Here is a 14,543-nt window from a genome sequence, read left to right on the forward strand (position 1 = left end):
TTAAAAATTAAATATGCAAATTAGGCAATATCTCATCATTGAATACGCGTACATACAACCTCTTGAAGCTACAGATTTTCTGAGGTGATCACAATGTTCACAATGACCATGTAGTGTAAGTGTTATACCTTTCTCACCAATGCCATGAAGTCGATAATGATTGCGTGTGTTTGCGGGTATGAAATGCCAAAGCTGACTTAATTAAAAATAAATACATAAATAAATATACGAAGAGATATGAAATATTGCCTATTTTTAGACAAAGTGTAATACAAAAAGTATTTCTCTTAATATGAAGATTAATCTGTTTTTGAAATTTATGAGGATATCTATAAAGGGAAGAAAAAGTCCCATTCACCTGTGGTGCCATTATAGTGTCACCTATTGTGGTCATTTTCAGGACTTTCGTCCCGGTTAGAGAATTTTGCACACATACGTTGTTCAATGGAGTCATATTAGTCTATAACAGTTGAGATATTCTCCACTAAATAAAGTGCACACAAATCTTACCCAGGACCTCTACTAACAAGAAAAAATGCACACATCTGAAAGTAAACACAAGACAAGGTCCATTTAGAATCATTTTTTTTTATTATTTTTGCATTTATCTAGATGGATATTTTAACAAAATGTATAAAACCAACAGAGGGTAAAGCAAACTAAGATGTCCGAAAACACAGAAATAAACAAACACATCATTCTAAAACTATAATAAATAGTGAAACATCAAAGCAGGATTCTATGACGGGTTTTGCATTTTTGTTTGCATAAAGAAACACTCCCGATTCAGGAAGCGTCTGAATTACACACATACACATACCTACCTACGTCTAATGATATCCCCTGTTTTGGTCCAGTAATCATGAAAGGATCTCTCATATCAGGCGTAACGTTTGTACAGAGATCCTGTGTTTACAGTAGTGTACCTTGAGCTGCAACCGCTGATTTTGGTCACTATATTGGGCCTGAATCACTATGTGAACGCAAACAAGAGTATATATTGTTCTGTATCTATGTGTTGGTGTGCATGTATGTATACAGACATTTGTGTATAAGCATTTAGTCTATATCCAGGTCGCTGTCTGAATCGGTAGGGTGAGTGACAGCGGCATTTCGAATAGACGAGTGTGTGTTTGGCTGGTTGTATTTCTCTGGAAGAAGGCCGAATTCCTGCAGCAGAGCTTCGACGTCTGTGGCGTAGAAATCATCTCCAAGCTGATCGGACACACGCACCAGATTCCCCACCAGCTCTCCTCCGCGGTACAGCAGCAGCGCCGGAAGAGCCGAACTGCGGAAGAGAGCGCTAGTGCCGACCGCAGAGCCGCGCACACGGCAGAACTTCACCTGCGGGTCACACACAGGAACAGAGAAATGAGCAGAAACCTTCCTCATGCATACCACTGATGTTCCATAAGCACTGAAACATTCATAACATGTGATAATGAGATAATGAGATTCGAGAGATATGGCAGAGGGGAATGTTTTTAATTTAGTTCTGGTCTGTTCCTCATACAAAGCCATCAAATTACTGAGGTGTTATTTTAGTATCACTGAGACACTATTAGGTTGTTACTTTTATTCATTTACTTATATTTCATAAATTAATTTAGTTTTATTAATATTTTTAGTTTTTCCACTTTAATTTTACTTAAAAGGTTTAGACATTTTGTTGTGTTTTATTAGTTTTCAGTTAAAAAAAATAAATAAATATTAAAAATTAAAAAAATTAAAAATGGAGAATTAAATTTCGCTGCCGATATTCGGCAGATATCCTCAGCAAAGAACCAGACAAGTCCTCACTCACAGACCTATGACCAGCTTTGCCTATGTGTGATGAATCTGATCTTCAAGCAATTCATTTAATTAATTCAATAAAATTCAATTTCAGGTTTAATACGTGCACTTTAATTATTTACATGCATGTGTAAATTGTACACATGCATGTACAATTTAACCGAATATCTATACATGCTTTTACAATATCTATACATCTATTTACAAAAAAATGTAAATAGATTTTCCTCATTTAAATGGTTGCTGAAATTATATATAAATATATAAATATATAAATATATATATATATATATATATATATATATATATATATATATATATAATTTCAGCAACCATTTAAATAAGGAAAATCTATTTACATTTTTTTTTTACCTTTAATTAACTACAATAACCCTGCTGACAAGTCATTTTATCTGAAAAAAAAAAAAGCATGTATAGATATTCGGTTAAAAATCTCCTTTTGCAATTCATAGAACAAAAAGTCATTTGAGTATGGAAAAACATGAGTGTGAATAAATGATAATCACTTCAATACTAAAGAGTACTACTACAAATAATAATGATAATAGTACTCATCAATATTACTGTTAATAATAATAATAAAATATTATTCTTGTTAACTATTCAATTGCTAAACTGACCAGCATTAAACATATATGATAAACATTATAAAACATCAAGACAAATGAAAGCCCAAAGATGACACAATCCCTTCATCTGTTACCATTGGGTACTGCAGTGCCAGGCAGGTCAGGCTGCCGTCCATGGCCTGGCAGGCGGGCACCTCTGGCTCATAGATGTGCACCAGCACCAGAGTGTTCTTGCCCTCCTCGTCCACAGCGCGCAGGAACTCCTCTCCCGACGAGATGTCAACGACCTTTTCAAAGCGCCGCCCTCCACACAGCTGTCGCCGCAACGCCTCCATGCGCTGCATACGATACTGCTGGAGGAAGGCCTCATCATCATCATCCTCCTCCTCCTCTTCATCCACACGGAGGTTCACCTGAAGATAGAAGAAAATTAAAAATGGAGAATTTAATTTCGCTGCTGATATTCGGCAGATATCCTCAGCAAAGAACCAGACAAGTCCTCACTCACAGACCTATGACCAGCTTTGCCTACGTGTGATGAATCTGATCTTCAAGCAATTCATTGAATTAATTAAATAAAATTCGATTTCAGGTTTAATACGTGCACTTTAATTATTTACATGCATGTAAAAAAAATGCTGTGAGTTTGGGTTGCTTAAAACGTTCATCTGGGAACGCAACGTGCACCATTTCTTCAGATTTGTAATGTAAATCATTTATAAACCTATGCCAACATGGGTGAATATATCACTATATTTCTAAATATGCAAACTATTCATCAAGATTTCAAAATAAAAGTTTTAACCCTCGGAGTTTGCATGTTTTGATGTCCACTAGAGCCCGACCGATAAAGGATTTTGAAAGCCGATACCGATACAAATATTTGTTGATTTTAAAATCCGATATTCCGATATATCGGCCGATATTTAATTTTTTTTTATTTCAGAAACGATGATACGCGTCATTGTGTAGAGTGCCCTCTGGTGGACAAACTCTACAACTCCAACACTCATGACATGGTTCAAGCGAGTTTCGTCCATTTTTTTTTTTTTTGAAATATTCATTTATCGGCCATTATAACTGCCGATACCGATAGTTTGGAAAATGCCTAATATCGGCCGATAAAATCGGCCTGCCGATATATCGGTCTGGCTCTAATGTCCACATATTATTGTTCAAGGAATTACAGCGTCTGTAGCAATTCTATCATAAAGAAGTGGCCAAACTTTAAAGATTAAGTGGACATGTAAATTAAATGTGGTTTGGCCAATATGAAACAAGGATTTGATCAGCTGTAAAGTGTAACAACACCAGGCTGTTGGCGCCCTCTGCAGGCATTTGTTATAATAAGTAATGTACATGAGATCATTGTTTATATTATGTATAATATGCATTTTAAAAGTGTTGTTCAATAAAACCATCATTACTTGCTTTTGATACTTTATTTGTAAGAAAAATTATTTCCTCATTATTATATGAATTTTAAGTTGTTTTAAAGGCTTAGGTCTATTTTTAATTCCACAAAAAAAAATATCCGATGATACTGGATTAATCATCAAAATAAACCGCTTGATTACTCGATTACCAAAATAATGGTTAGTGACAGCCCAAGTATAGAGTGATTCTTACTTTGCCTGCGATTTTATCCTGCAGGTCCTTCTCTTTCTTTTTGTCGGCTTCTTCCTCCAGATGTGACTTGCATGTCATGCTGAGTTTCTTGATGAGCCGCTCCATCTCTTTCTGTTGCTCCACGCGCTGCTCGTTCTCCATCTGCTTGTATTTACGCCAGTCATTGATCACACCCTTCGGCCCTGTGGGAGACACACACACACACACTGAGTCAGATGTCTCAACGGTCTTTACGGATGTGTTGTTGATGAACATGGAGGCAGTATCATTTGCTTTCAAGTGAATAAAAATTAGGCTGTTGGGAATAAAAGTGCAAATTTGTTTGCGACACAAGCGTACCGGTGTTGACCGAACTGCCATCTGCACTGTAGTCGAGTTCCACATCCAGCACCTCTTGGTCACGGATGGTTTTGGACGCGTTCTCCTCTTCCTCGTGGTCGCTCTCTTCATCTTCACTGCTGCTGTAGTAATACTGCAGCTTTTCTCCAAGAATCTTATCATCCAGTGTCGTCATGACTACACACTGAGACACAGTGTGAGATACACACACAGTTAGAGATATAACACTAAAAAAGATATAACACTTTTTTTTCAAAGAGCACAGACAAATTCCCATGACACAACTTAATTCTACTCTAAATAATTAAAGGTAACATTTTACAAGATTTAAATGGTTAACATTAGTTATGTCAGTCCTTTTTTTGGCAAGTCATGTGACTGGCAACGCCTCCGGGCCATCAGCTAAAGAGCTGTTCTTACCACAGATATATAATGTTGTTAACTTGTTAACATAACGGTTGCAAATTCATTTTAATTTTTACTTTACAAAAAAGCTTTTAAAATATGCATCAGCATGTATGCGTGTCTCAACTTTAAAACTTTGGACCCTACATAACCTAACATTTATTGTGAAACTTTTCTTTATGAAAATTTAAACATAAAATGAAACAATTTGTATAGCGTCACTGATGAAAGATAAGTATCTTTCCCATGTTCTTATTCTCTATCTTTTTTATTTATTTATTTTAGTTTTCATCTCATTGTTCTTTTCTCATGTGTATTCTGATGACATTGAACAAATTGTTAATACATCTTGTATATTGTATAAAATGTAATCTCTGTATGTTTTGCAAAAATAAATAAATAAATACATAAAGTAGAATTTAAAGCAGTAAGCCCCAGCACACCCCAGCCGGGTTCGTCACTTATTTGGTTCCCCTGGAAACATTTCTGTTGTGGTCTGTGTTGTTTACAGCGTGTTTCTGTATTTGTGTTGTGAGCTTTTGCAGCACGTTTCTGTATTTGGGTGGTGTTGTGAGTATTTGGAGCTTACGTGTGTTGTGAAACTGATGAAGATGTTTTCTTAATTTGCTTGCGGGTGTTTTTTCTATTTTGCATGCGTTTTTTTTTCAGTAGCAGCACGTTAGTTATGCATATTAGGTATCATGAACAATAAACAACAGCAATATATCATTTATTAATCTAGGTTAATGTTATTTTATAAATAATACACGTGTTGTAAACATATGTATAAATTAACTTTACTGTACTTGAAATGTTAAGTGCATTGATTAGTATATCAATAAATTAACATTAATGTAATACATTCTGTAAAAGTATTTCTTAATAGTACAACAATTGCATACCAATATTTATTTTATATATTAAATGTATAATATAATGCAATAAATAAAACATCAGTCTAATATAATATCCAGGTATATTAGTTTAAAAAATATTTTCTAAAAGTACCTATGTGACGCATTCATGTCATATTTGTTTACAAAATCTGGGTACTCCCCTCTCATGCTTCTGGATTACTTTACCTTTTCTAGGTCATTTAAACAATAAAAAAATACACAAACCATACACTAACACTATCCTTTTGCTGCCCCATCCAGTGTTGGATATTCTTCCTTTAAAAAAAAATCTAGTTCAAAATAACCCCATGAGGGAAAGAGACAGGAGCTGGCGAGAAATCCAATTAAGTTAGCCCTCATCCCCTCTGGAGCTCATATCTAGGACTTATGGTTTTAAAAAAAATTTTTAACATGTAATAACTTTAATGTGAATGCATACTATTATAGATTATATTTCGTAAGAAATATCTAACGTTATACATCTGACAGCTAATCTGTCAAACACATGATCTGCTAACGTTACCTTGCTAAGTTATATACATCAGATTATGTTTAAGAAACATCAAACTATCTAAAAGAATATTCAGTACCATTCACTCACAGAGCTTCTGTAATCTCAAAAACTAGATTATAAAAATGAGATTTTTGATGAATGTTTGTTAGCATGATATGTTAACATGCTAGTACACTAGCTAGTCGGTTAACGTAACACAACACGGTACTACTAACAAAATAAAGTATAAGTATTATAAATAAGAGGTGTTTTATGATAACTAAAGCATTCAAAATCTGGGAACCCGATTGAATCTTACCAAAATCCGGCTTCTTTTTCGTAGCTAATCGCTGAAAGCAGCCACTTCAGATTCTACACTGGCTCTGCAGCGCAAGTACGCGTACTGACCAATCACAGTGCAGAAGAGATGACTGACATGAGTATACGCCAATGAGAGATTCAAGCGATTGACAGAAGGCGTTTCAAATATGTTCTTGTTTTTCAACCTTCTATGTTTTGTTTTCATTTCAACCTTGTAGACCCCCAACCATCTGTCATGACATTTGGTTTATATTGCCAGAAAATTTTAAGTACATGCAAATACAGAATAGAATTACACCACCAAAGTAATAGCAAAAAATAAACAAACAAAAGAGAAACAAAGAGAGGAAAAAACTCTCATAGTATAAGTAAGTATAAACAATTACAATTATATACAACTAATAATATGTAAAATAGAGGAAAACAAATAGTGCCCCCATTAAGAACAATGTAGATTTACAGTAACATATTAAGATATAAGTTTAGCATGTGCATGATGATAGTACATAAGCCAATGAGTTTATTGAGAAACGTTTGATAATTTGGTTGTTATAGCACAACATGCCAAATATTAAAAGTGGGTTGTATGGACCCTACTTTAGGTTAAAAAAAGCCCTCCTTTTTGACAATTTATTTGAATAACCACGGACAAAGCAGAATCCCAGTAAAAAGATTTATCTGCAAGGTAAAAATATTCTTTCACTTATATGCAGTCATGTAGACATGGAGAAATGAGAAATGACCCAGTTCTCTTTACATTCACATGTCTGGTCCTCAGGCTTCACCACCCTGGCCGCCCAAGGGTTCTGCACCGCAAACAGTTAGCAAAACAGCCATCATTAACGGCCTTCAAACCACTTTGTTCACAGAGACTTTAGCTGCTTTAGTGGGCTAAACTAAATGTAATAAGCATCAGATGGATATAGACCATTTCACAAGACGTAAACAACACTGGTCCAGAAGCACTTCCTGTTTCAGTTTTTTAACACTACATAAAAGCTGGGATAAAATACAACCAACAGAACATTTAAAACTGAATCAAAAAGTTAAACAAACATCTTTAAGATGTTTTCTTTACATGTGAAATAAAGAAAACAGTTACAAACTGAAACAGAAAGTGCTTCTGGGCCATGTTGTTTACATCTTGTGAAATGGTCTATAGATAAAATTGACATTACTGCAGAAGCTGCATCAATCCGTCTGTCGATCTCCCGTTCCATCCTTCCATCACTCATGAACAAAACCCCAAGATACTTAAACTCCTTGAGGCAGGATCTCTCCACCAACCTGAAGTGGGCAAGCCATCCTTTTCCGACTGAGGATCATGGCCTCGGATTTGAAGGTGCTGATTCTCATCTCAGCTGCTTCACGTTCACACTCGGCTGAAAAACCGTCCCAGTGCATTCCGAAGGTCCTGGTCTGAAGGGGCCAACACGACATTATCCACAAAGAGCAGAGAGGAAATCATGTGGTCCCCAAACCTGACACCCTCCGGCCCCTGGCTGCGCCTAGAAATTCTGTCCATAAAAGTTATGAACAGAACCGTCCAACATGCACTGGGAAGAAATTACATTCTCAGACCTAATTTTTCTCTCATGAGTGAGAGAAAGTCTTTTGTCAGAAGATACTGTTATAGTGTAGCAAATATGCTCATTACCACTGCAATGCAATTTGGCCAAGGATGCTGAATGTATTAGTTTATTTACTGTAATTGACAGTATACTTTATTGTATTGCAATTCCAAGTTCATGTTCAATTCTTTGGTATTTAAACTTTTTTCAAATGCATATCTATCTGGCCTTTCTGATTGTGAGATCTTTCGGCTCGATTTTCTCACAAATGTGTCCAGGCAGATTTTCTCATAAATGCAGATGAGTAATTTCTCTTCTAAAACAGCAGATGGCGCTAAAATACGCTGATTTGAAACGCCCTTGCCTTTGCCTACAGCTGAGCAAAAAGTTTGTCTTTATTTATAATAAACATCTTGAGGTTTTCATTTGTTAAATGTTTATTACAAGATACATTAACAACATTTTAATTCAATTTAACATTGTTGAGGACAAAATGTCACATGAACAAAAGGTAATTAGATCTGTGATTTTTCACAGATATGAGGCAACATATGAGAACAAAAGAAATAGACTCGGTCAGTGTAGACATAATCACTAATTAAGTAATTTCCTGCGCGTCCAATGAAGAAAAAAAATGCAAAAAGCAACATATGATGGCAGAGCTTTCAGCTTAGACTCCCAGAGAAAGTGAACTGCACATGAATGTTACATAATTTTACAATTATGAATTGAAAATAGGCCAATACAATTGTGAAATTAGTTTATTAGTTTGCCTGATTATTTTTGTTGGTCATTTAAAACAGCTGTCAATTATGAAATGTTTAGCTACAGCACTTGCATCTTAGCTCACACTTTATGACCATTGACAAATTATCTTGATGCTGTGGAATATCCTTGCAGTACTAAAGTCAATAATTTCACAACCTTTATTATACACACCTCTAAAAAATAAAGAGGTCCAGACCTCGGTGACCTCATAGCTGGCTATACAACATGCTTGTAGTACGTTCCTACAAAACTTAGATTTTGAAATGTCCCCCCATGTATAGCCTAATGGCTCCTACATGGTTGTGATCATACTCTCCAAGAGCAGAATATTCTGGAGAGAGCACCATCCTGAAATATGGGTGATGCTCAAACCACTCTCGGACCAGAATGGTGAAATTGGAAATAGTCCCAAACAACTACACAATTTCACTCCATTTGCTCCTAATAAGGTTTTATTAACAAAGTTCGAGAGAAGCACGTTCAGATTAACACGGGTGGAGAGCACTGATAAGAGGTGTATAATATAAGCATTAAACTTTACTACCTCTAAGTGTGAACTTGGGATGTCAGAAGCCTTTTTTGTGTTGCTCCAAAACAGGGTTGTGTGCAACAGTGGATTGCAGCTTATTGTCTATAGGCACATTGACTGTGGCACGATGTGTACACTGGCCTGAGCTCTGTCCAGTTTTTCTCAAGGAAGGCCATAATTTATGGTCAATTAGGGTGGCTCTGATTTAATCTGAAACCCGTCACCTATCTCTTCTCTTACACATTTCTTTCCCCTTTCCCTCTGTCCATGTCTTCTTATATTTTCTTCTCTTGCTCTTTCCACTAATATACATTACCATCTTACCATCTCTTCTCCCTCTTTCTACATCCTCAATCTCCTCTTACTATACCATAATTCCTTTACCTTAATCTCTTTCAATGTCTTCCACTGTTCCTCTCCCTCTCAATATTACCCTTCCTACCTCTCCAAAGTCTTTGAGTCTTAATTTTCTTCCTTTTCCCATTCCTCTTTATATAGTTTTTGTAATTGAGATAGCTGTGTAAACAATTAGGAATTAGGAAATTTGCATTTCCTGTGTGATGTGTGTATTACGGTAAAACTGGCAGATATTTATGTGGAGATAATTGAGAAAATTGAGAATTAAAAAAATAACAAAAGAAAATTCTGTTTTTTCCTGAGATATTAAACTTTTGGTTGGCTGTTTGAACTAATGTGAAAACATCTGAAAATGTGATTTGTAATTTGCATGAAATAAAGGAACATTTTTACAACCTGTTTGAGACAATTACAAAGCGTTCAGATCACTGATCACAATGGATTTTTTTCTCTTGCAAAACAAGTAACTGTAAAAAAGGAAACCACCACAATACTTCTTTAAACATGTTTGTCGCAATGCAATATTGCATGGAAGGACAAAAGGTTGAATTGAAGTCACAATAAAAAAAATGACATTTTTTATTTACTTTTTGGTCACAAATCCCTAAACCTGTAAACTAAATGATATATGATTTTCTTTCTCCTGCAGAACACAAGACTTTTTACTTTCTTCTATTTCCATGTATACTGAGGAAAAAAGTCAAACTTTCATTCATTGTTAAGTGGCAAGTAAATTGTGTAATCTTTTCTGCTTCTCCACTTTCCTTCTACCATAAAGACCCTCCCCCTCTGATAAAATGGCACAGAAACAGGCATGATGTTTAACTCTCCTCCTGATCAAAGATGGATCTGCAAATCTCAATTTTTCTTCTCTTCGTTATTTTCACTGCAGGTAAGACCAGTAGTGTTTGTGACCTATATATAATTTTTTTTTCTTTGGATCTCTCTCACTGTCTCTCCGTTTTATTAGGACACTCTCTCAGCTGTTATGAGTGCACGGGTCTGACAGGTTCTTGTGCGGATCAGAAGTTAAAAACATGTCCCGGTGGATCTTCCAAGTGCTTGAGTTTAACAGCGGTATCACAAGGTATGAAGACCAGCACGACGAGTGGTGTAAATGTAACTTCTTATATAACTCTGACTTGTTTTCTTGGCAGAATTTATTAAATCAATCACAAAATATTCTATTTATTTCTGCTGTTTAATTTGTTTTATATCTGATTGTTTTGCTAACAATGGCAATTGTATTAAAAAACCTTTTTTACATATTTTTAATTATTCCATCAAAACGGTACTTGTCTTTTCTGTATCGTTCATATTTTAGGTCAAATTAGTGTAAAAGTGAAGACTAAAGATTGTGCTGTTGACTGTCATAGTGGGTCCATGAACTTCGGCATTTCAAAGGTCTCTTCTTCCTGCTGTAACACAGACCAGTGTAACGTCCAAGATGCTCCAGGTATTGTGCTTTAATGATCTCGTGCAAATGATCTTCTTTAAATTCAACATTCATTTTACTTGCAAAGTACATTCAATCAGGAAATAAAAAGCAGGGTGTGGCTTGTATGTTGTGAACTGATTAAAGGGAGTAGGGAGTGTTGTTTCATTAGATTATATTTTATACAGAAAATAGAATTAATCAAATAAATGTTTTTTTTTTTTCTGTAGATCCTCCTAACACCCCCAATGGAAAGAAATGTTTCTACTGTGATGATAAGAGCTGCTCAAACACAGTGAACTGTTCAGGGACTGAAGATCGCTGCATTACAGCAACAGGTGAGAATCTGGAAAAGGACAAAGATTGTTGTTGTTTTTGTTTCTCCACCATCAATTTAAATATTTGATACAAATCACAAATAGCACCTACCAGCTTAGACTAACCTTTGTTTTCTTTCTCTTCATCAGGGGCTAATGGAGACCAAGTATTGGTTGTAAAAGGCTGTGCGTCTAAATCTATTTGTGACGCCACTTCATTTATTCCTAATGTCGAGGGCATCTCGTGTTGTGAGGGGAACCTGTGTAACGGGTCTCAGAGTGTCACTCAGAGCGTCCTGTTCCTCTCCTTTTCTCTGCTCTCATACTTCCTGATGCACTGAATACAGCAGATCTTCACATTCTACAATCAAGACACTCTTTACTGAATATATAGCTTGTGTTTTCTCTGTACTAGATTGTGTTCAGATGTAATAATAAACTGAATTTATACAGGAAAATGTATGTATTCATCACCTTATTTCAGTATTTCGGGTCATTTTTTAAATTTTTCATGATGTAAAAAGTCCAGAAAAAAACAAGCATTATTTTATTAAATTGTTCAAAAAGGAATATTTTCACTAACAAAATTTCCACTAAATGCAAAAAAAAAAAAAAAAAAAAAATGCTGATTACTTTTGCTCAATACTTTTAACCTGTTTATCACCAGTGCTACCGGGGGCAAACACCTTGTTATGGTGTTCGTACATTCTTTTTAAATACTTCCAAATAAGGTATAATCATATTCATGGTATCATTTGAAAGCTTAGAATCTAAAATAATCAAAGAATACCATCACTTTCGTTTTTATGATACATATCAAATTAAAATATTAGCTTAAACTCCTCTGCTTTAACCGAGGAGTTTAAGTGTAAGAGCAAGGTCAGACTGGAAATGACCTTAATAGAGTCACATGACAAATGTGTAAGGGAGGCAGCCCCTGTGTTAAAAACTGGTAGAAAGTGGCCAGCAAAGACATCTGTAGAAGAGGCAAATGCTGCCCTTCAAATTGGGGATATCGTGGGACAGGTACAGCAGGGATCAGTTTAGCTCCTTCTAAATGGCACAAGGCAGGCCCAGCCCAGGAGGAGAGGATGAGGTGTATAAAGGCCATTTCCCAGGCCAAGCAGGGAGAGTGGATGAGATGGGAGAGTGTGGAACAACGCAAGATGGGCTGGCAAGACCTTTGGTCAATGGAAGAGAGCAGGATCAGTTTCCTTATTAGGTCAACATATAATGTCCTCCCATCACCGCAGAACCTAAACCTCTGGGTAGGAGAGGATCCCTCTTGTCCTTTGTGTTTATCACCTGCCACTTTAAGGCACATTCTGACAGGATGTAAAGTGGCTCTTAGCCAAGGTCGGTTTACTTGGCGCCATGACAAAGTACTGCGATGTTTGGTTTTAGCATTGGAAGGCAAGTGTAGTATGACCAATAAGTTGCCGCCTGCAAAACATTACGCGCAGAAGACAATATTCCTCCGCCTAGGCGAGCAACCACCAAGAAAATGTGTTAACACCAATTCTCGCCCAGGACAGCTGAAAGCTGCTAGGGACTGGAAGATGCTGGCTGATCTTGATCAACGGCTTATTTTTCCACCTGAGATTGCCACCACTTCCTTTACGACCAGATATTGTTTTGTGGTCTGGATCAGCACGCATTGTTCAGCTAATAGAGCTAACAGTGCCAAGGGAGGATGCGGTAGATGAGGCATTTGAGAGGAAGAAACTGCGATATGCTCATCTGGCCACTGAAGAAGAACAGCGAGGATGGAGAGTCCAAGTTTATCCAGTGGAAGAGGGTTGTCGAGGTTTTGTGGCACACTCTACAACCCGGTTCCTCAGAGACGTCGAATTCAGTGGCCAAGAGTTGCGTCGCACAGTAAAGAACTTATCTGAAGCAGCAGAAAGGAGCAGCAACCGGCTGTGATTGAGACAGAAAGATTCTAGCTGCTGTGTACAGGCCGCCTTTCTACGGTTTCGTCGAATTATTGAAGAGTCTGTTTGTGTAGGTTGCATTGTATTTACAGTCATTACGTTCCTGTGTATATTGTTTGAATGACGGGTGGTTAGCCAGATATTGTGTTTTGCGGTAGACGGTATGCCATACGGAACCGTTGCCTCTGAAACTGCTCGACAGCCTGAGGGTGTATTCACACCAGGAAAGTCCGATAGTTCACTTGCTTTGGTCCGAACCAAATAAATTATTTATTTAATTTTTTTTGGTACGGTTCGCTTTCACACTGCTCTTTTTGCTAGTGAACCAAAATTTGTAAGCAAAAACCACAGGTCGTCTTAGGTCGTCCATTAATTGGACAAGGATTCTCAAGTAGGGAAATCAGGAAGTGCAAAAAAGGCTCAGCAAGGAGATCTTTCCTACTGCAATATTTGTTCTTTTACTAATTTTGTGTTGTTCTGTACAAACGCAACATGAAGAAACTAATGAGTATCATATGATGTCATCTATACGATGTTGTAGCTAATTCGGATTTTGAGAATATGACGAGTGTAACGTTTGAGTGGCTCTATTAAACGCGGGGAAATATGACAACTCTCGTCTCTCGTGCATCTTTTCATTCGACCATCTACTGTTTTTATCTCTGGGCAACATCTTAACTTTGCGTTACAAGTGGTACTGCACAGAAGACAATAATGATATTCTTATACTGCTAACAAGTGCTGTCAACGTTAAAGCTTGCGATTAAGTTTGTTCAGTTTAACGTAAATTAACGCAGCATCATCATTGTATTGTAACTAACCTTACATTATGAACTGCAAATGCTTTTTTTGCATGTATGTGCATTTAGACTTCTATTCCAATGATGCACACACGACACACTGAAAGACGCGCAACAGTATCATGTAGACAGTGCGCCGGAATATTCTCTTTCGACGCAGTGCTTTCATGTTTACACCGTTCGCAAATCCCCTCATAAATAACAAAGTATAGACGTGATATAAATAAGAGATTCCCTGTGCAGTGCGGACAACTTCAGCGTTTATGATGATGAGTGTTTTAGTGAGAGTGCAGAACGCGGTAAGTCAGTCATGGCTTAAAGGGAGCGATATTGGCTATATAAATAATCATTTTGTTTTACTACGG

At 36.6% G+C, this 14,543-nt stretch overlaps 2 protein-coding genes across 6 annotated transcripts; one reads left to right on the forward strand and one right to left on the reverse strand.

The window, feature by feature from the left end:
- Nucleotides 1-572: 572 nt before the first annotated feature.
- Nucleotides 573-6,587, reverse strand: pdcl (phosducin-like). Of its 2 annotated transcripts, none has more exons than XM_039657437.2 (5): nt 6,466-6,587; nt 4,353-4,579; nt 4,014-4,195; nt 2,519-2,797; nt 573-1,344 (listed from the first exon to the last, which is right to left on the reverse strand). In XM_039657437.2, exons 2-5 carry the CDS (start codon nt 4,525-4,527, stop codon nt 1,060-1,062), a joined length of 921 nt encoding a protein of 306 aa, XP_039513371.2. In that variant the 5' UTR covers nt 4,528-4,579; nt 6,466-6,587; the 3' UTR covers nt 573-1,059. The 2 variants fall into 2 exon arrangements, with proteins under 2 accessions (XP_039513371.2, XP_039513370.2); XM_039657436.2 differs by having other exon boundaries at nt 4,353-4,536; nt 6,466-6,583.
- Nucleotides 6,588-10,475: 3,888 nt separating this feature from the next.
- Nucleotides 10,476-12,016, forward strand: LOC120468833 (urokinase plasminogen activator surface receptor-like). Of its 4 annotated transcripts, none has more exons than XM_039657438.2 (5): nt 10,476-10,584; nt 10,663-10,779; nt 11,017-11,148; nt 11,358-11,465; nt 11,595-12,016. In XM_039657438.2, exons 1-5 carry the CDS (start codon nt 10,536-10,538, stop codon nt 11,783-11,785), a joined length of 597 nt encoding a protein of 198 aa, XP_039513372.2. In that variant the 5' UTR covers nt 10,476-10,535; the 3' UTR covers nt 11,786-12,016. The 4 variants fall into 4 exon arrangements, with proteins under 4 accessions (XP_039513372.2, XP_088979918.1, XP_088979917.1 ...); XM_089123792.1 differs by having other exon boundaries at nt 11,069-11,148; XM_089123791.1 differs by lacking the exon at nt 11,017-11,148.
- Nucleotides 12,017-14,543: the final 2,527 nt, after the last annotated feature.

This window comes from Pimephales promelas, chromosome 19 (genome assembly GCF_988280905.1).
Source record: "Pimephales promelas chromosome 19, fPimPro1.hap1.1, whole genome shotgun sequence".
Lineage (NCBI taxonomy): Eukaryota > Metazoa > Chordata > Actinopteri > Cypriniformes > Leuciscidae > Pimephales > Pimephales promelas.

Bases quoted from the DNA above. Each gene is read 5' to 3' on its own strand.
- pdcl (XM_039657437.2), bottom strand. From the start codon at position 4,527: ATGACGACACTGGATGATAAGATTCTTGGAGAAAAGCTGCAGTATTAC. The intron at 4,196-4,352 runs GTACGCTTGTGT...TGTCTCCCACAG, and splicing joins TGGCAGTTCGGTCAACACCG to GGCCGAAGGGTGTGATCAAT. The intron at 2,798-4,013 runs GTAAGAATCACT...TTCTATCTTCAG, and splicing joins AGGATAAAATCGCAGGCAAA to GTGAACCTCCGTGTGGATGA.
- LOC120468833 (XM_039657438.2), top strand. From the start codon at position 10,536: ATGGATCTGCAAATCTCAATTTTTCTTCTCTTCGTTATTTTCACTGCA. The intron at 10,780-11,016 runs GTATGAAGACCA...TTCATATTTTAG, and splicing joins TTTAACAGCGGTATCACAAG to GTCAAATTAGTGTAAAAGTG. The intron at 11,466-11,594 runs GTGAGAATCTGG...TCTCTTCATCAG, and splicing joins TCGCTGCATTACAGCAACAG to GGGCTAATGGAGACCAAGTA.